The sequence below is a fragment of the Haliotis cracherodii genome, unplaced genomic scaffold (assembly GCF_022045235.1).
Source record: "Haliotis cracherodii isolate W230 unplaced genomic scaffold, xgHalCrac1.p SCAF_12, whole genome shotgun sequence".
Classification (NCBI taxonomy): domain Eukaryota; kingdom Metazoa; phylum Mollusca; class Gastropoda; order Lepetellida; family Haliotidae; genus Haliotis; species Haliotis cracherodii.
The window spans coordinates 26,425,742-26,447,370 of NW_027266267.1; the positions used below are offsets into that span (position 1 = coordinate 26,425,742).

The 21,629-nt window shown below is 41.9% G+C and overlaps 3 protein-coding genes across 5 annotated transcripts in view; 1 reads left to right on the forward strand and 2 right to left on the reverse strand.

The window, feature by feature from the left end:
* The window catches only part of LOC139458296 (dynein axonemal heavy chain 8-like), a 171,748-nt gene extending 169,428 nt beyond the window's left edge, over positions 1 to 2,320 (forward strand). Inside the window, exons 88-89 of the mRNA XM_071239682.1 lie at positions 698 to 819; positions 1,729 to 2,320. Of these exons, the coding sequence (XP_071095783.1) occupies positions 698 to 819; positions 1,729 to 2,016 (410 nt within the window). The 3' untranslated portion in view covers positions 2,017 to 2,320. The remainder of the gene's footprint in view (positions 1 to 697; positions 820 to 1,728) is intronic.
* An 8,804-nt stretch (positions 2,321 to 11,124) lies between these two features.
* On the reverse strand, positions 11,125 to 21,127 carry LOC139458297 (T-cell-specific guanine nucleotide triphosphate-binding protein 2-like). 3 transcript variants are annotated; one of them, XM_071239684.1, is made up of 4 exons: positions 21,033 to 21,127; positions 16,965 to 17,643; positions 14,790 to 14,953; positions 11,125 to 13,405 (listed from the first exon to the last, which is right to left on the reverse strand). In XM_071239684.1, the coding sequence occupies exon 4, from the start codon at positions 13,403 to 13,405 to the stop codon at positions 12,155 to 12,157; it is 1,251 nt and encodes a 416-aa protein (XP_071095785.1). In that variant the 5' UTR covers positions 14,790 to 14,953; positions 16,965 to 17,643; positions 21,033 to 21,127; the 3' UTR covers positions 11,125 to 12,154. The 3 variants fall into 3 exon arrangements, with proteins under 3 accessions (XP_071095785.1, XP_071095784.1, XP_071095786.1); XM_071239683.1 differs by lacking the exon at positions 16,965 to 17,643; XM_071239685.1 differs by lacking the exons at positions 16,965 to 17,643; positions 21,033 to 21,127 and adding an exon at positions 20,871 to 21,009.
* Positions 16,946 to 17,638, reverse strand: LOC139457236 (interferon-inducible GTPase 1-like). The gene has a single exon (XM_071238647.1). The coding sequence runs from the start codon at positions 17,636 to 17,638 to the stop codon at positions 16,946 to 16,948; it is 693 nt and encodes a 230-aa protein (XP_071094748.1).
* Positions 21,128 to 21,629: the final 502 nt, after the last annotated feature.

The window sequence follows — 21,629 nt, forward strand, 5'->3', positions numbered from 1 at the left end:
ATGCTATTTTTCTTCTTTAATTATCCGAGTAAATATCCGATATTTAGATTTCTAAACACACAATAAATATTATAACGCCGTGAATTGTGATTTGGCGAGGTTTACAATGTATCTAATTTTCAGAAGTCACTTTCAGTAATTTTGAATTGCCTAAAATAACAGTAAATGATAAACAGAAGGGGGAATTCAAAACTGTGCACATGAAGTGTATTAGTCTGCGTGATGTATTTTGAATTTTATTCCATTTCGGAAGTGAGGGTTGAAGAGGAGGGACATATGTGTCGCTGTGGCATCCATGGGGTTTACACTCTGAAAAAACGATAATGTTGACATAACAACAGATAATGTAACTGATAATAATACCAAACAGTTTGTTTGACGAGTTTGTTTATTTTTATTATTAATTACACGGTCTTGTTGTTCACGACAGGCGTAGGTGAACATTCGACTGAAGCACGAGCAACTTATGAATGACTTTCACTCAGGAAAGTAGTCCGTCATCATCTGACCTCAGGTCATCACCATGGATCCCGGAGTAGCCAATCACGGGCCTGTAATTCGATCTCACACATATGTTTGATACCAGTTATCTCAAATGGGTTTCTCACCCACGTGTGTAAGAAAGTAATATTCATGCATTCAATTAATGTTATAAGAAAAACTAATGTGTGTATTTCCTCTAATACCGTGTGCACAGGTTTCCTGACTGCAATGCGACAGGAGGTGACCCGTGCTCACAAAGGATGGGCTCTGGACTCTGTCACTCTGCATAATGATGTGATGAAGACCTCCAAGGAAGACATAACATCACCCCCTGCTGTGAGTGTGTATTCATAATGTGGCAAATCAACACCCTTAAGATTGCCCAAAGCACCACATTACTACCCCCGTCATTTCACTCAAATTCATTCTCAGCTCTCTCTGCAGCATACAACCCATGGTGCCTTATGAGGTTAATGGTTAACAGTCCCATTACTATCTCATTCTACCAGGTACCCATTCACTGCTGACTAAACAAAGGCTATTTTCAAACAAATTCCCTTTGCCTTGGAGATAAGATAAGACATTTTGGATTTTTCGTCTATTCAGGACAGCAAGTATGTGGCAGTGCCGACTTGTCACCTACTTTTGCCTTTATTGTACACCAACTTTTACCATCCATCTACATAAAAGGGCGTGTTTGTGGTACTGATGACTTCTCACTCTTTTGTATATTATCCCCCGCCGCAACGAAGTTGACGGGGATATTGAAATGGGTTCCATCCGTCCATCCGTGCGTGTGTGTGATTGATTTGATATTAAGGAGTTTTAGAAATGTTTATTTTAGAATTTCCATTGCAGCTATTTTGACATGGGCTAAGAGAAATGTTGGGTCACTTACCTGGTTTGGGACCATAACTTGTTAAAATGGGCGGGCATATCGCTGACATTGTCGACTATACAGTTGTTTATTGTAAACCTAGTTTTACCATCCATCTATACAGGACGGTTTGTAAGTGGCAGTGCTGACTTCTCACTCACTTTCGCATTTATTGTAAACCCAGTTTTACCATCAATCTATCAAGGAGTGTGTGTATACATGTGGCAGTGCTGCCTTCTTCTTCACTTGTGCATTCCTTGTAAACCCAGTTTAACCATCTCATCTATTTAGGAGGATGTGTATGTGGTCTCTGATGATCTTCACTCACTTACTTACTGTTAACCCAGTTTTACCATTCATCTATTTAGGAGGGCGTGTATGTGTTCGGCCTGTATCTGGATGGTGCTGGTTGGGACAGGAAGAACTGCCGTCTATGTGAGTCAACTGCCAAGGTGCTGTTCACTTCACTGCCTGTTGTACACATGTTTGCCATCAACTCTACAGCTCCCAAGGACCCACGACTATATCAGTGTCCAGTCTACAAGAAGCCCCACAGAACAGATCTCACATACATAACCTTCATAGTCCTCAAGACCACCCCGAGTCCAGATCACTGGATTCTTCGGGGTGTAGCTGCACTCTGTGACATCAAGTAGAAGTGTCTATTAAAATCAGATCCACGGTTTATTATTTTGGTAACCGTGTGTTCAAGATATAAAATTGTATGGATCTTATTCTTTGTATGGTATTCGTTATCCATACAGAGGAAGTCTTAACTGGTTGTACAAAACTTACAATAACAGTTATCTCTAAGATTTAATATAACAGTTTATAAAATGCCTACATGAACTGTAATTTATATATATATATATACTGTGGTATTGCTTGCTTTCAAAAGTGTACACCTTTAATCGTTGGATATTATTCTATTACAAAAATGTACTGTTATATGTTATTCTGTTAAGGATTTATTTATTTAATGGTGCGTTATTGTTCTCATTGTTGATCTTTTGTTGTCTGTTTTACATGAGAATAAATTTGCTGCAATCAAATTGATTCATTGAGCCTTTGTGAAGTTGTTATTCTCCAAAGAAACAGTCCTGTTGGAAGAGGTTCACATGTTCATGTCATCATGGCTGTATTGGGGAGCAATTCAAACGTTCAATGTTGGATAAATGTTCAATGTTTTTATATCAGAGAAATAAAAATGATATATTTTAAGCCAGCAGGACACACATATAAAGCGATGAAATCAAGAGACACAGACAAGGTAATATTTGGTGTAAAATACCAAAGAAAATGAACTGAACAGCATCCAGCAAAAGTGAATGAGAGCACTGCAGCATTCTTTACACTATGATGTCACAGCATTTTGACTTGTTGCGAGACATCATAGCACTGTATAACTTCAATGGAATGCAGCTGCATGCTAGAAATTGAGGGAACTACGAAAACACAAATTTTCTAAAACATGTGCGTCTTAACAGGAGAATTTAAGTTTTCTTATATACACAGCAACAAAAGTTCCTGTGACACCAATATTTTAGTGTATTTTTCAAACAAGTAAAGTTTGGTTTTCAATATTGTAGTAGATGTATGGAATCAAGTCACAAAAACACAACTGCTGCAGAAAAGCATGCATTCCATGCAAAAGTTGACTTTTATGCAAGCCCCATGCATTTCACTACCCAAGAATTGGTATAAAAACATGTGAGTTAACGGGATTAAATATGCATTGTTTAGCATCGTGCTGACAACTACCACTCAGAAAAACATCAAAATTACACAATTATTCAACACTACGAAATGCCACGCCTGTCTAAAAGTGAGTGGTATGGTATTGGTATGTCATTGGTATGCTTCAAGCAGGATCGGGTCAACGTGATGTTGCAAGACAATTTAACGTCCACAGAAAAATTTTGTGTTTATGGCAACGTTACCAACAGACGAATGCAGTAAGAGACCATCCTCGGACTGGCAGGCCATGCGTAACCAATAATCGACAAGAAAACTGGATTCGAACAACACACCTACGAAATCGATTCCAGCCAGCAACGGTGACTGCAAGAAGCATCCCTGGCCTTTGACGAATATCTTCACAAACCGTACGTCGTCGCCTGAGATGTGCAGAGATTGTCGCCAGAAGACCTGCCAGACGTCCCATTTTGACAGGAAACACCGTCAAGCACGTCTACGCTGGATGGCCATACAGTTGGGACAAGTTCTATTCACTGACGAGTCTCGTTTTCACCTCAGCCACATCAATGGACGTATTCGAGTGTACAGACGTCGAGGGGAACGTTACGTCAATCATTGTGTCATGGAAGAAGATCAGTTCGGGGGCGGCAGCGTTATGGTATGGGGTAGGATTACAACAAGACAGAGGACGTTTGATAGTGGTAGAGGGAAATCTCAATGGACAGCTCTACCGCGACGAGACCATCGGCCCTGTTGTTCTACCGTTTTTGTGTCTTCATGGCCCAGGCATTACCTTTCAACATGACAACACCCGGCCTCATATTGCGCGACTTGTTCAGGATTCTCTCCAACAAAACAATGTGATTGTCATCCCCTGGCCGGCACACTCCCCTGATCTCTCACCAGTCAAGCACATGTGGTATGAGATGGATTGGCCCCTTCGACGACAACCACAACCACGTGTTCCACAGACACTCCAGGAACTTCGAAACATGCTCCAGCAGAAATGGACAGATATCCCACAGGACTTTGTGCGACGCCTGGTCCATTCCATGATTCCATGAGACGAAGATGTGTTGCTTTCATTGCAACCAGAGGTGGACACACGCTATTGATTTGATTTGTAAATTGACATTTTGGCATGTTCATGGTTTTTTTTTATGAAATCACACTTTTACTGATGTCAGTATGGCAAATGAAACCACTTGAACACTTACAGGAGTCTTTTATCTGTTGCAAACCGAAATTGTTTCAGATCTGGTAAAAAACATATCTTTGCACTGAATCTTATTCAATGTCACAGGAACGTTTGTTGTTCAGTATATATACTCACACGCAAAAGAAACGCAAGTGGTTTTAAGCAAATAGGTAACAAACACGGAACCATAAATTGATACGAGTTTTAGCATGAAGTGAAACCTGATGGGGGTTATTAATATTTATGGTTGCATTTTGGAAGCCCGAGTAAAAACGCAACATAAAACACAAATCGCCAAAACGCACCATTTCAATGAATATGTAGGTATGCACCCATTTCTCGCGAAATCGAAAATGCACGAACTGTAGTGGGTATAAAACTGGCCGATTCTTAGACCTACCACACCTTGGTCAACAATGCCACGTCTAACTCAAATTCAGAGAAACCAGGCTATCGGACGTTTGGAAGCTGGAGAGTCTGTCCAAGATGTTGCCCCTCATTTCAACGTTAACATAACCACAATTTACCGTCTCCTGCATCGATACAATGCTACACAAACCACAGATGACCTTCCTCGGAGTGGTCGTCCTAGGGTCACCACACCTCGACAAGATCGGCAGATTACCCGTCAACACCAGCGACATCCGTTCCTAACTGCAAGTGAAAGTGCTCGACAGACCATTGGAACACATAATCGACACATTAGCCGGGACACTGTGGCCCGACGTCTCCGTTCCAACAACCTCAGATGTTGCCGACCAGCACGTCGCCCTGTTCTCCAACCACGGCATCGACAAGCACGACTTGAGTGGGCACATGGTCATCGCAATTGGCGTCATCGTGAGTGGAGGCGTGTCATCTTCTCTGATGAAAGTCGCTTTTGTGTCTCCCATGCAGACGGAAGAGTCAGTATTTGGCGGCGTCGAGGTGATCGTTTCGCTGACAGAAACGTTGTGGAAAGGGATCCATGGGGTTGACCTAGCGTCATGATATTGGCAGGGTTTGGACTTAATGCGAGAATTGGACCCATGTGCTTTCTGAATGTTGGTCAAGGTCGGGGACACGGCGTCACTGCTCAGCGGTATATCGACCAAGTGATCACACCCCACGTTGTTCCATTTTTTGCACAACATCAACAACAGCAGGACAACCCCCGTCCCCATGGTGCCAGAGCAACCATGGCCTTTCGGCAACAACACAACATCCGTGTTCTACCGTGGCCAGGCCTCAGCCCTGAACTGAACCCCATTGAACACTTGTGGGATGAGGTTCAAGGGCGTCTGCACAATGTGCGCCCAGCCCCTACAACTGCCGATAAACTACGCACAGCTGCTCTGGATGTGGGCAGGAGGATCCCGAGGGCCTTCACAAATCGTCTGATCCACTCAATGTACAGGATATGTCGTTATCAACACACATGACTCACATGAAGTCAAAGAGCAATCATTCCACACATACAGGGATGACACGTGAATAATAAGTGTCAGTGTCAATAAGTATCTAAAGGCAATACAAAATGAACCCATATCCAGTGTGTATGTTAACACCTCACAAACAGTGCTGGCTAGTCCAAACCTCTATTAGAGCATCGATGACTATCACAGAAATATCCAACATAATCGGTATTACAAAAATTCGCATTGGTTCACAATGAAACAAATACTTGGCATATATCCCCGCTCAAGATTAAAGTTCCCTGTGTGTGATCCCTCCCTTCAAGACAGTAGCATGTGACTTCGACACGCATTAGTTGTGTTGTAGAGTAAACGGCCTTCAAGCGAGCCAACAGCCTTAACTCACAGTAACAAGTGCAGCTAACAGCCGGGCCGTGTAACAGGTCACTGCAACCTCCTGCTTTCACAAGAGTAGTATAGATGATGGGGGTTCTGGCTCACCTCCACTGGAGCCAGATTCATATACCTATACCACCACTACAGAGGGAATTTTTTATATCAAAATGATGATGCGATTTACTAGAGCGCATTTTTGGTTAGGGCTACCACATTTTCGGCTACCTTTTTCTCCAACGAGTCCAAAAAACCATATCCCCCAGTATCTATAAAATAGGCAGCAATGTATAGCAAAAACATACTACAACCTCAATGCTACAAAGAAAAAGCTAGAACAAGTAGCGAAGAATTTCCATATAGATATTTGGTAGCCCAAAGTATTATAGAGCAACAAATTTCCAACACACACCATGGAGCAAAAACCAATGGAGACAACATACCAAAGTATGGGCCTACGAGCTGCAAAATCTGTAGCACCCCACCTATTGACAGGAAATGCGTACCAGAGCAATCTAGTACCAGATATAGCCAATGTCGACTATTTGGTAGGAAATCTTGGTAGAACAAATCTACAAATGCTAGAAGGTCTACCAACATTTGCAGACGATTAGTATGCATTTGGCTATCTACATCGCAAAGAATGTGTATACAGAAGGGGAAAATTGCTATGTACAAAAGGAGAAGATAGTTCTGCACAATATATTGTATCGAGAATCTCTACAGCAGTACAGCCACTCCAGATGGCAAAAAAAGAGGACATATCCATACAACAATTTTGTATACTATTTCTGCACATACCGAAACCAAAAATAGTGCCTAAGTACAATTGCAAGAAAAGAGCAAGATACAGAGCAGAAAGCGAAAAAGAAGTGGAAAGAACTGTATATCCAGAAGAAGAGGTACATGGCTTGTTAGTAGCAAATATAGATGTTTCCGAAATATCTATAGACGAATTACACACTGCTTTGCCAGATTTCGAAAGACAACTACTAGCACACGGCTATGGTTTGTATTCTATAGACTACACTAGGGACTTTTTCGGGTACACTAAATAGAGAAGCTCTTGTCGAATATCTCTGCAAAGAACATGGTTTCCGAGAACAAGGCGACCTCGCAGCAGCTATGCAAGAAAATACTCCAACTATTTTCGCAAATATGGAAAGCGTTGGAAAATACGTTTGTACATGGGTACACACCTGCAATGGCTATACAACAAGAACCATGTTGTACAACAAAGTCGTGTCCAATTTCGAAGCAGGAGAAATACGAGAACAACTTGGCGGACATCTTCCAGACTATGTAAAAAGCCCGAACAAACATTTGGGCAAGACATTTCTACACCCACAAGTACAATCTAGAGGTTGCACACGTATAGAAGTTTCTTTGTTTGCTTGCAACAACGAAATGCGAGATACAAAAACAGCAGACTATTTGGTAGAAGATGCTCTACGGATAGTTTTCCCAGAAAACAACCCTTTGTTCGGAGTACAACCACCCGCAAAACAATGGGAAAATCTTGCTAGTTGCCTAGATCGTTGCTTTTTGATGGCAGAGATCGCCCACAAGGAACTATGTTTGTAGCTTGGTATGCGCATACTACGACTGCAAGAATAGCTGGAGTACGAATTTATCCAACAACAATGTCTGTAGAAGAGGACAGAAAATGGAATAGAGGTTCAAGGTAGAAAAAGGTGTAGAACTAGGTCCTCGATGATGCTATACAAAAACAAAAGATACAAAAACTATCTTGTGCGCAAGCAAAAAGCCAACACCACTACACAAAAACGCTGTGTCTCCAAGCGTTCCATTGCCACCTACAGAAAAAGTAGAGCGGGTATGGAGAAGAGCAAAATGCCACGCCATAGGTACAGACGTGTCAAAATACAATCTGCAAGAAGTACCAGAAATAACAAAAGAAAGACAAGTATACACCATGTCTACGAAAGATAGAGGAAAATATCTACAAGACATATACTGAACCAAATTAAAAACTTCACAATCCTAAAACTTTAACATTTTGACCAGTTATCATTGTGGGCCCTTATTGTGTATTTAAACAGTATTGTCTTCAGATAACACCCGTTTTTGTCCAGGTGAATTGATCAAAATCATGTCCACAGCACTATAGTGGCAAAAGTGGTTTATACAGGCAACTGGTCACGTGGCCATAATACCGCACGTGTTTTCAGCCATGTTTGTGAGCAGTCATTAACAAAAAAACAAAAACACAAGAAAACAAAAGTCTTTACGGCCATTTGTCATGCCACGCCTTTCAAATGTGCAACGTGAACGTGCCATCAGCATGTTGCAGACGGAAAAAAATATTTTAGGGGGTGCCGAAATCGGGGGGTGGTCAACAAGAAAAAGACGCCCTCTTGACGATCGTTGAATCGCATCATCATTTTTCCATAAAAAAATCCCTCTGTAGTAGTGGTATAGGTATATAAATCTGGCTCTAGTGGAAGTGGTCCAGAACCCCCATCATCTGTACTACTACAAGTAACAGTGCTGGTTCCGGTCTGATAAGTTAACAGTAACCGTCTGAGCTGTGAAGAAAGGATTTCAGTAGATGATTGTCTGGGTTGGATTCCAATTACAGGTAATATACCTGTTGACAGAAAAGAAAAAAATAATCGTTAAGAATAACATCATAGATAGGTGATGCATGTCTTAGAGCATCACTTCTGGGAAACAGATGGGCACAAGTATGGTGCTGAGAAACCTTGAAACATTATCAGGACGAAACGGGGATCGAACTCACCATCATAGGAATCTACATACGAATTGGCTCATATGATTAAAACTGAGCATTGTGTATGTGTGTTACAGGAAGTGAACGCGTATATACTGATGTTGCCTAATGCTGCTTTGGTGATGGTCAGGGCAGATTAGGTCAAACTTGTATACCTTTGCTGCTGAGAGAGAGTTTTAAGCCTTCATTTTCACTGTGTTATATCTATACACAAAAAGGTAGCAGTTTCCATTTATGGATTATTTATGACAGCTGTGAGGCACCAGAAAGTAAACATGTACGTGGCGGTAATAACATCTTGCCTCACAAATAGGCCTATCTGCATACCCCCTCAGATCTTCCCTTTCACACACACATGCACATCTCAATAAACACATATTAAATGAGTACTTGTTTAACCCTTCTACACAAAAGCATAAGGTAGCTCAGTGTGAATAACATGTGCAAGTGGTTCTGCCATAGGCGTGGGAAACTCAAGTACTTGTATACATTATTGACACTATTGACCTCCTTGCATGGTGCACACGTGAATAATGAACGAGAATTACCGTATTTGACGTAATAAGCGCCCACGGCGACATTTGCTAAGATATTGGCGAGTGAACAATCCCAATTAGCACTCCTTCCGTTTGATCAATGTACACAAGACCTCGCGAATAAGATTCGCGTCTAATACGCACTCGTGTGTTATATGCACCCTTAATTATGGGCATTTAATTCTGGAAAAATATATCTGTCGCACATAAACATTTCAGGCTGTCAGCATAAACCACGAAATGTATCTTTCAACTCAAATGTTTCACCAAAATAACATTCCAATAATAGGCCCCTATTTCTAATTTTGAGAGCGCCCTGGGCGCTTATTACGTCGAATACGGTATTTCAAAAACGTTGTCGGGGGATATCCATCTGTAACTCATGATAATATGGTGTTCTTTAATATATCAAAGGTTTCGGGATGAGTCTCCAGCGTTTAGAAATACAAGTCACAAGACATTGAAATATATCATCTGAAATACACTGCTGAAAGTAAACTGTAGGTGTTGGTTTCATGTCCGTTTGGTAATATTATTTTAACATTGCTCCTGAACACTTCCGTATGTTAAAGTATCCTATATGCATACATTTTTTACCTTTGTTAATGCAAAAATGTGGTATAAACTCGTATGCAATCGGTTTTCAGTGCACTGTCGAATTGTCGAACAGCCCACCTTTTCCCAGCTTCCTTTCCTCAATTGCTGTAATTGCCTCAAATGTGCAGTTTATTATACTCCGTGTATTGTGTGGGCTTTTGGAAGACTGTCCACCATGATGACATCCTCGACATCCCATAACACTGTGCCTTCTTTGATGGTGTTGGTGGTGGTGGTGATGGTGCAAGTGTCAAATGATTTCACTGTTGTTTGGACTCAGTGGTGAACTCAGGTTTCGGTCGTAGTCACAAATCGTTGCAAGAAAGTTTCTGGATCAGCTTCAATCAGAGCTAGGTTATCACAAGATATGTTGTGCATGGTGATATGTCAGAAGCTTTGGAATCCAAAGACCGGATACTTTGCCAAAGTTTCTGTGACAATGGAATGTACGCTCTCTTGGAAAATTCCTACTGAACTTATTATATGACGCTCAGTCATTCGCCATTTGGTCATCGCTATCTCTGGATCATTTTGGGTGTTGCTGACGTGAAGGGGTTTGTCTTCAAGGCTCTCCCCTGCCACGCTTAAACTCAGCTCCCCACCTCTTTACGGTGACATTCTTCCATAGCGTTGTACTCATATCTTCATGGATGTATCATATCTTTTGGTATAAAGCCTTTTTTCTGCAAGTACTTGATCACTGCACGTTCCTCAAGTTTGTCCACTTTTCTACCGTCACAGGTCCCTACTTATATCCAACAAATGATTTTTGTTTGTTGTTTAACGCCGCAATCAGCAATGTTCCAACTCTATGACGGCGGTCTGGACTAGATAATCCAGTGTGTGACATCATGAGCATCGATCTACGCAACTGGGATACGATGACATTCATAAACCAAGTCAGCGAGCCTGACCACCCGATCCCGTTGATCGCCTCTTACGACAAACATGGGTTGCTGAATACTGATTCTAACACGGAATCTTCACGAGACGAGTAAGTGAGTGAGTATTTAGCAATTTTCCAGCAATACCACGGCGGCGGGCATCAGAAATGAGCTCCACACATTGTACCCAGGTGGGAAATCCAACCCGGGTGTTCAGGCGTGACGAACGAACGCATTAACCACAAGGCCACCCCACCGCCTCCTTGATGGTATAACGATTTAGAGACACGATGACACACAACACAGGCCTTAAGATGGAGTAGTTTATTTCGTGAGACATTAATAGGACACAGCAGTGTATGAAGTGTGTGAATGGAATGTTTGAGGATGTTGTTTGTGCTTGAAACTTTATATTAAAAAAGGGCAACGGCTTTATTTGCTCGTACCAGGGTAAGAAATATATGAATCAATGATCATCTGATCCTGGCGCGAGTAAGGGCATCAACTCTGTAAACACCGTGGCAACTAGACCTGCCATGCCCTGAACAATAATATGTAATGAAAACGGCAAAGTTATGATCTGATCAAAATATCAGAGCAGTTTTCGTCAAACAAATGGCACATGATAATTATGTAGTTATCAACAAAGAAAAAATCAAGAAGCTATTTTTCTATTTTATCACATAATAAATAGTGTTGGATACGATAAACCAAACTGATATATATGCAAATGAGGTCAACTACTTTTAAGCCCCCTAAATCGATGTAGAGGTGCATGCTCAGTTATCTATCGTCTACGTCATAAATATGATCAGGAAGGGGTTTCTCGATGTGTGGATGTGGCTGTTGAGAAACATGGCTGTGTCACCATATGGATGGCCCTCTCAAATACTGCACATGACGCCAAAAGTTACTTCACTGAGTAAAGCAACTTCACAAAATCGATTATTTTGAGAATAACGTTATATGACAAAAAGACTATCAGCCTTCTGTGTTTCTGTTTAAATACTCTCATTATACAATCTTTCTGATATATAATATATATGATAGGGAAACACAATTCGTTAACACTCTCTATTTATCAAACAACTGTATTTCCAGTTACATGGGTTTAACTATACAATACAACCAGGAGGAACCATGATCAGTGTAAACAACGTCAATTACTGCAGCACACAGCACACAGGACAGAACAGGTCTTGTTTTTCGGACAGGTGCATGAAGCTTTCGTTTGACGATATCTCCGTGAGACACTAGTGAGACACTAGTGAGAAACTTGCTACATCTGCCACAAGACTCCTGAGAGTGGGCAGGTCGTGGCTACACAAGGTCCCTACAGCTAGTCCACCTCTGAGCTGGTAGCCTGTATTAAAGCATCGATGACTATCAAAGCATCTTTCTCCAAGTCATCGATCATGTTATTCAACATATGGTAGGCTGTGGCAAAATTGATGGTTCCACCGACAAGAGCATTCACAAATGGTATGAAACGGGTCACTTCTATGGGAATGCGCTTGATTGCCTCCTCTGTTGCCTCAGACTTGATCATGTTCATTAAGAATGTTTTGACAGACTGACGGGAAGTCATGATGGAGGATCCGTTTTTCAGGGCATCTTGGTAATAGTCCAGCCTTGTATTGGTCCTGGCAGAGAGTTCCTGTAATGATTCATCATCTAGTCCATACTGCTTCAAGTAGAAAGTCACCTCTGTAGCTAGAAGAGCAATATCTAGTGACACACCGATGGCGCCACCTAGCAGAGGAATTGGTATTAGGGAGGTACCTGCTCCTTGGATTCCAGATACCAGTGCCATCCTTTTTGCCCGTGTCTTCAACACCATGGTCTTAGACTTAATGACACCTTTTGTGAGAGGAGACAGTGACAGCACGAGTGCATTCCTCTTCATTTCAGGCAGTGACACCAGGATGTCTTCCATCAATCTGGAGTAGTCCCACTTATGTTTGTCATAGCAATCGATGCAGTACACTGGCCTCTTTTTCAGCTGTCCTGCTGTAAAGTTGTCATTGCAATTCTTCTTGATTCGCTCGAGAACCCTACTTTCTGAAAAGTCACGTTCGCTGTCCTTTGCACTTTCCATGGCATCATCAATCTTTGTCCTGATGAAGAAGTATTCTTTATTCAAAGACTCTATTTCCCGCGCTAACCAGATGTCCTTAGATGTGAACCTGTCATCTGACAGCAGGAGGAAGAAGTCGTAGTTAGAGTATCCAACCCGTCCCAGGTACGACTTGTCCTGGGGGAAGCGTGGCGTTCCGACACCAGGTAGGTCCCAGAATACCAGCTGTTCATTGTAGGGGTGGCAGTACTTAGTTGGTTCCCGTGTCACGTCTCCTGTCCCCACAGGCGCACTGCCTTCATCATCTGCAGTCAGTCCACGGATGCTGTTGATGAAGGATGACTTTCCCACGGCCGCTTCGCCTACAAGAGCTATTGATAATGGGACGTTTCGCCAGTCCCTCATTTTACCTTTGACTATTCCTGGTAAGCCACTCAACCCATGTTCGTCAACGTGGCGGCGGATTTCGTCAATCTCAGCTTGAGTTATGTCTTCGTAAGCAATGTCATCCATCTGCAAAATAGTCATATTGCCTTTTGTCAATATCAGAAGTATGCAATTCATTTAAACAACGCCGCCTGACGTTATTCACATTGACTCCTATGATCATCAAGTTTATTACACACTCGATCACTGCTTTGTCAGTAATCCAGAGCTCCAGATAAGCTTTTGGTGTTGTGGGTATTTTACCCGTGCATTTTAAAATCATTGGGTATCAGTAATTCAATCTGCGTATTCAAATTTCTGTTACCCACTAGTTTTTACAGATGTGGGTATTTAAGTTAAATATTTAAAAACACTATTCATCTAGTCCCTGCAAACTGGTGTCGTGTGGGTTCGAGAGCTTTATAGGACTCAAAAATACCACGATACTTCCACAAGAAAGTGTGATGGCAAATGATCATGATGTAACTGTGATCGTGGAGTTTGGCAAGGTTGACGGAATGCCCGTTTATAATTCAAAATAAGTTGCTGATTTGCTAATCGAATACGCAGGGTTACTTCACAATATTTTGATGATACGCACAAGTTTTATTTTTGTAGCGTATCTGTAATGTTCGTTGCGTATTTGATACGCTTGGATTATATTTTAGTGCGTATTTCTGCATTTCTGATGCGTATTTCACGCAGATACGCAGTTTATCTGGAGCTCTGGTAATCATTAACGCGGCCTGGTAGTCACGCTATTCAAGGAAACAAATAAAAATACGACAATAACTGCTCCTATGAATACGTCCTATCACACGCATCTTGATATATCCAAAATAATAATCAAATATTCAATCTAATATCAGTTGCTTGACTCCTGTCATGTGTGATGATGTGAAGGGTTAAGGTTGAGAATGAGAAGCCTTATAAAGCCACCCTAGATACACGGCATAGAGTGAGGTGAGGTGAAATGGGGTTTAACGTCGCGTCCAAGATTATTGCACTTATATAGCGACGTGCATGCAGGTGTGTGTGTGTGTGGCTGCTTGTACTAGTCCGGACTGATGCCGATTTATAGTGCTAGCTCACTGAGATACCATGCCGCAGTTTAACATGAATACCCCACCCAGACACAGTATACTGACTCCGAGCCGACCAGTCCTTGTTTTAACCCCTTAATGCCGAGCGCCAGACAGGGTAACAACAAGTACCATCTTTAAACGTCTTTTGGTATGACGCGGTCGGGGATCGAACCCCGGACCTTCCACTCTCCAGCCGGACGCTCTACCACTAGACAACGGAGGCGGTCGGCATAGAGTGACTCCCAATAAAATATCACAAAGAAGCAAAGTATATTGATAGGGCAGGTTAAAATAGAAATATCCACCATATACGGCATCACAAAAATTCACGTTGGTTCACAATGAAACAAATACGTGGCATATATCCCCGTGTGATATCAACTCACATTCACAAGTGCAGCTGACAGCCGAGCCGTGTAACAGGTCACTGCAACCTCCTGCTTTCACAACTAACTGGGCTGGTTCCGGTCTGATAAGTTAACAGTAACCGTCTGCGCTGTGAGGAAAGATCGTAGGGTTGGATTCCAGTTACAGTTGATATACCTTTTGACTGAAAAACAAACAATCGTTAAGCATAACATCATAGTTATCTGTCTTAAATGAAAGAAACATTATAGTAGCGTTCCATGCTTAAGTTGCAGTCCTCAGCCAAGCTTCAATGCATAATTGTCGATGTTAACCGTACATCATATTTACTGCTATGAGAAATCTAAATCATCAGTGTTCATTTATAAGTTTTCAAAGTGACATCTAAATTTCTATGTCCGATTACTTCAGTGCATGTATGCAACTTGTGCCCAACATTCATCCTATGTCATTCGTTGTGATTGACCATCTATAGAAATGCCAAGTTTATGTCATTTTCTAACTTCAATTCAATGTCCCGCCATGAAACACTACTTTGTTATATGTGTCATCATTTTGTGTTATTTCTTCCTTGTAGCAGTATGTACAATGTGATATGTATGTGGAGTTCAAGATGAAACACAACTGTGGTGCTGTAAAAACCTTGAAACATGAATTCGTAGTAAACATTGTGTATTACCGTTACTGGACGTGAACGTGTTTATATTGATATTGTTTGATGCTGCTATGGTGATTATCCATTGCTTGTGGTACGCGCGCACAGACGAGGATAGAGTTGATACAATGTAATTTATGACCTGGTTGATTGTGTATATTCGTACCCGGCTTGGATCTATGCTCATGCTTTCAGTCATTACTTGGACGCGGGTATTTGCAGGCTGATGCGATGAAGCAGATTTACTTTGGTGTGAGAGAGAGTTATAAGGCGGCAGTTGACATTTATGGGTTATTGATGACAAGTGTAAGACAATATACGCAAGGGTGCTCCCGACAGCTTCTGCGTCAGTACCTGAGTCCTTGATGTGAGGTATATGTAGTGCATGCTGGTAATACAGAGACATGATGACAAACAACACGAGTGGAAAGATGGAATATTTTATTTCATGAGCCACTGATAGAACACATGAACAGTTTGTGTCGTGTGAATGGACTGTTTTAGGGCGTTGTTTGTGTGAAAATCTCTGTAAAGATATTCTCATACTCTATCTGGCTGACCAGGGTAAGACATATATGAATCAGTGATCATCGGATCCTGTCGCGATTAAGGGAATCAACTCTGCAAAGTCCTTGTCAGCTTGACCTAATAAAAACGTTTCTCTGATCAAAATACAAATGCAGTTTTAGTCAAACAAATGGCACATGAAAGTTTCAGTGTGATAAACAAATAAAAACATCAAGGACATTTTTCCTGCTTTATCACATAATGGATGGTGTTAGATACGGTGAACAAATCTGATAAATATGCAAATGAGGTGAAGTACTTTTAAGCTTCTTACATCGATGCCATGGTGCATCCTCAGTTAACTATGGCCTACGTCCTCAATAAGTTCAGATAGGGGTTTCAGGTGTGGATGTGGCTGTTGACAAGCATGGCTGCAAATCATTAAACGCTCTACGATACATGACCCGTGAACATCCGGGGTAGAATAGGTCTTCAGGAACCCATACTTGCCGTAAAAGGCGACTATGATTGTCGTAAGAGGCGACTAACGGGATCGGGTGGTCAGGCTCGCTGACTTGGTTGATGCATGTCATCGTATCCCATGATATCAATCACTAGATTGTCTGGTCCAAAATCGATTATTTACAGACCGCCGCCATACAGCTGGAATATTGCTGAGTGCGGTGCTAAACAACCAACAAACAAACAACGATACATACATGGGGTGGTCCACTCAAATACAATACACGACGTCTAAAGTTATTTCACTGAGTTAAGCAGCTTCATAAACATCGATTTGTTTGAGAATTTCATGAAATGACAAATATATTCTTTCCCTCACGTGTTTTCGTATGAAGGCTCGCGTGATACAAACGTCCTGATATATAATATCTATGATAGGGAAACACAATCGGCTAATAATCTCTATCTATTAAACCAACTGTACTTCCAGTTATATGAATTTAACTATACAATACAACAAGGAGGAAGCATGATCAGTGTAAACAACGTCAATTACTGCAGCACACAGAACCTTTCTAGAAAAGGTCTTGTTGCTCGACCAGTTGCGTGAAGCCTTCGTTTGACGATGTCTCTGTGAGACTCTAGGGAGAAGTTGGCGCCATCTGCCACAAGACTCCTGAGGGTTGGTAAGTCGTGGCCCTCGAGCTCCCTACAGCTGACCAGGAAGACTGGCACGTCAGGGAAACAGTCCTCGATCTTCTTCCTGATGGCCTCTTTTTCATTATCTTCATTGAATGTTCTTGGGTGTGCCTTTTTCTGATTTTTTAGGTCACGGTCGATCTTCGTCCTGACATAGAAGTAGCGTTTCCCCTGTTTCGCAATAGCGCTGTGAAGAAGAAGTTCCGTCTCCTCAATTTTGGTACACGACACATGCACATAAAAATCGTAACTTTCAAAGTTAATCTTCTTCAGGTAGTCCGGTCCATATGGGACCTTTTGGGTGTCATATCCGGGTACATCCCACAGCACAACATCCGATCCGGGTAGGTGATAGGGGTGGTCTTCAGATGTACACTCTACTACGTCAGTCCTGGCTGCGTAGTCCTCCTTGTGTGGGAAACCAAGATAGGCATTAATGAAACTGGACTTGCCGTTGCCTGACTTGCCTATGACACCCACGTTATAAAGACGTTGACTGGCAGTCTTGCCGCTGTCCTTGCCGCTGTCCTTGCCCAGTGTAGACATTGTCACTGAAACATCACAATGTCACACTTGCAGAACATGCAACACCGGCTCAAGCTAGCATACCTCCCAGTACAACACAGCAGGACACAGTACTACAGGGCACTACATGGTATTACACACTTCTGCACTGTACTGCACAGTACCACACAGTGCCACACAGTACTATACAGTACCACGCAGTACTACACTGTACCACACAGCAGAACACAGTACTATACAGTACCACGCAGTACTACACTGTACCACACAGCAGAACACAGTACTATACAGTACCACGCAGTACTACACTGTACCACACAGCAGAACACAGTACTATACAGTACCACGCAGTACTACACTGTACCACACAGCAGAACACAGTACTATACAGTACCACGCAGTACTACACTGTACCACACAGCAGAACACAGTACTATACAGTACCACGCAGTACTACACTGTACCACACAGCAGAACACAGTACTACACAACACTACATGGTATTACACATTACTACACAGTGCCACACAGTGCCACACAGTACAAGACAGTACTGCACAGTGCTAGACAGTACCACAAAGTGCCACACATGGGTACAGTACCGCACAGTACCACACAGTACCACACAGTGCCACTCAGTACAACACAGTACCAGACAGTGTCACACAGTGCCACACAGTACTGCACAGTGCTAGACAGTACCACACAGTACCACGCAGTGCCAGACAGTACGTGGTAGGTGCCCGGTGATATTACCATATTACGGTGGTATCTAAGCAAATGGGGTGTATGTCTGTCATCAACCTTAACTAAAACTTAAACTAGTCAACTAGTTAATATCCTTGTCAGAATACATAAACCGTGACAATAATGAAATGATAATGGTAATGCATAGGTTTATACGTTCATCTGACATTACATCAAGACCAGCTTTCGTGTGAAGATCACTTTTCACCCTGGTCTATCTGGGAAGCTTGACCACGGCGAGGTGATTAGTATTCTTGTCATTGTCATTTCCAATGTTTTCACATTTTATACTTTTATTGAACATTGTACTCTTTTGTGTACTGCTATTGTAATTGTTGTTGATGTGTAAACCTTGTTACTTGCATTGTGTAATACAATTGTTGAATTATACAATTTGTTGGTTTCATACTAAATCCTTTAACGTACTGAATTCTGGGTTCAAATATTGTTTCATTTGTGTGTGTGTGTGTGTGTGTGTGTGTGTGTGTGTGTGTGTGTGTGTGTGTGTGTGTGTGTGCGTGCGTGTGTGTGTGTGCGTGCGTGTTCTTGTGCGTGCGTGTGTGTGTGTGTTTGTGTGTGTGCGTATTTTATAGTGCTACCCCAATGAGATACCATGCCGCAGTTTAACATGAATACCCCACTCAGACACAGTACACTGACTTCAAGCCCCTTAATGCCGAGCACCAGGCAGGGTAACAACGAATACCATATTTTAAAGTCTTTTGGCTTGCCGTGGCAAGGGATCGAAGCCCGGACCTTCCGCTCTCCGGGCGGACGCTCTACCACTAGACCACGGAGGCGGTCAGTTGAGCTCTCATACTCATACGCAGATGTGTGGTACAAACATACACAACGCATATGATAATTATGTTGCAGTATATCGGTGTGTCTCCGTACAGGAACAACAGCCAGGCTTATTCAATGCTTGTCGTAAGAGGCGACTATCGGGATCGGGTGGTCAGACTCGCTGACTTGGTTGATTGATGTCATCGTATCCCAATTGCGTGGATCGATGCTCATGAGGTCAATCACTGGATTGTCTGGTCCAGACTCGACTATTTACTGTCCGCCGTAATACAACTGGAATGTTGCTGAGTGCAGCGCTAAACAACAAACCAACAAACTGTGACTTTTATGTTTCTATTCTAGAGTGTTTCTATTACAGTTTGTGATTACTAGTATATGACTCACTGCATATCCCAAAGTACTTATCAATGTATTATAAAAGAATGGATTAAATATCACATGAGGAGTGTATAATGGACCATAAATCCACTGATAGCCAAGAGAATCATCAATATATCATGTCTACATTGAAATATGATGTTTCGTCACGTGGTTCGGATTAACCAATGGAATTGCAAGATTATAAATAGCGGCATGACAATGCTCCGTGTATGTACAACGTGTCTGACACGGAATGTACGTATACTGTAAACACAGCCCACGTTGCTGTCTGTAGTGAACGTTTTAAAAAAAAACATTTCTGTCCATGTAATATAAACAGTGTGTGTTTCATACCAGTGTTATTCTACACGATCGATGCCATACGCGGCATATGCTACGCAGGAGCCAAGGTTTCAATAACATTGATGTTTGGTAATTCATCATACCATGTGTATGAGTGGAACGACTGACTACATAACGACACACAGGACTATCTGCATGTTGAAGACATTACTTCAAGAAAGGTGATCTATTCCCTGTTTACACAGATCGGCCACTCATGATTGTGTCTGTCATTATCATACAGTGAACAGCCTTAAAAGGCAACACAACATATCACAATATTAACATGGGGAAAGTGGGCAAAGTTTTACAAAGATGCTACACGTTACATGCGTCATATTCAGGACTGAAAAAAAAGAAATACAAGAATATTACACGTCTTTGTTACACCAGAGACCATATGATATATATTATATGGTCTCTGGTTAGACATGTAGAAGAGAATTTATGGATGTCAACTTCTTTATTATGAGGAACACAACGTTTCGGAGTATATACTTACTCCTTCGCCTAAGAAACGTTGTGTTCCTCATAATAGAGACGTTGACATCCATAAATTCTCTTCCTTATGAATATTACAAACAAACAGACCATGCATTTGTGTCTTAAATGTCAAGGGTCAAATTGATAAGGCGCATCGGACATAAACCAGGACCAGTGCTGGTCAGATAGGGTTAGACTAACACACTCCAGGCGTTAATACATGTATCTGTATGTACGGCTTTGTCACACACTCTTATCAAATCCCAAGTACCACGTAATACAAACGGTGAACCGGAATTCGAACCCACAATCATAAGCTTCTGGCGTGCCCAAAGGACGCAACTCTGCACTGAGAATCGCGGCGCCTTAGACGACTGGGCCACCCGTGACCCCCAGTACCCCTCAACAGTAGCCAGCAGCTGTCGACCATGAATTATCACCGGCGAATGAATAATTAGGACACTCTACTCAGCATGTTTCGTGTTTGCAAGCAGGAAGGATTTCAGCCTCTTACCGTCCGTGAAGATTGGTGTTATTGTGGCAAGTTGCACCAGCCGGACCCGACTGATTGTTAAGGTCTCATGAACGTTATGACATATAAACTCGATATTTTGATCGGACAAGTAGTGGATAGCCTTAGTGTCAGAGCATATGAAAGAATATAATGTTTCCTTACCAGTCAGTCGCGATCGTCTCCGAGCTGCGTGCATATGTAGGTCGCCTATATCGTGCGTGCTATTTGTATACGCTGATGCCTTGGATTTCCCGAGAATTCAGTCAATATCTGTTCCAAGTAGGTTTCGTTTTCGGGGAATAGGCTTACTCATTCTAAATCGACACGAACTCACTCATGTGTACGATAACGTTATCTTACCCAGAAAAACTATTTTGAGCTATGATGTTATGACAGATTACATGTCCTTATCGAATTAACATTATTTTCAAGAGGGAAATTAAATCCGTAATTCACCTTGTCGAATAGAATAATTTTATTATCATCCAAATAAATCCTTTGTTATCTTCTCGTTTCCACGCTGTTATTATAAGACTGAGATAAGAAACTTTCAGTTATTGCGGGGAACTGTCAGTGTGAGAAAAATCAGTAAGTCGTCACGAGAGCGACATTCGCTTGGCTTTGGTCCAAAATCAAGGACATATGCGGAAGGGTTCATGTGATCGGTATTGAGTTTAGTTTGAATTCATAATCTACAATCTGATCCCTCCAAAATAAGAAAATGAACTGAATAACTTTATAACTGACGGCGTAGCGCCT

Excerpts from the sequence above, each read along its gene's own strand:
- LOC139458297 (XM_071239683.1), bottom strand. The coding sequence starts at position 13,405 with ATGGATGACATTGCTTACGAAGACATAACTCAAGCTGAGATTGACGAA.
- LOC139457236 (XM_071238647.1), bottom strand. The coding sequence starts at position 17,638 with ATGTCTACACTGGGCAAGGACAGCGGCAAGGACAGCGGCAAGACTGCC.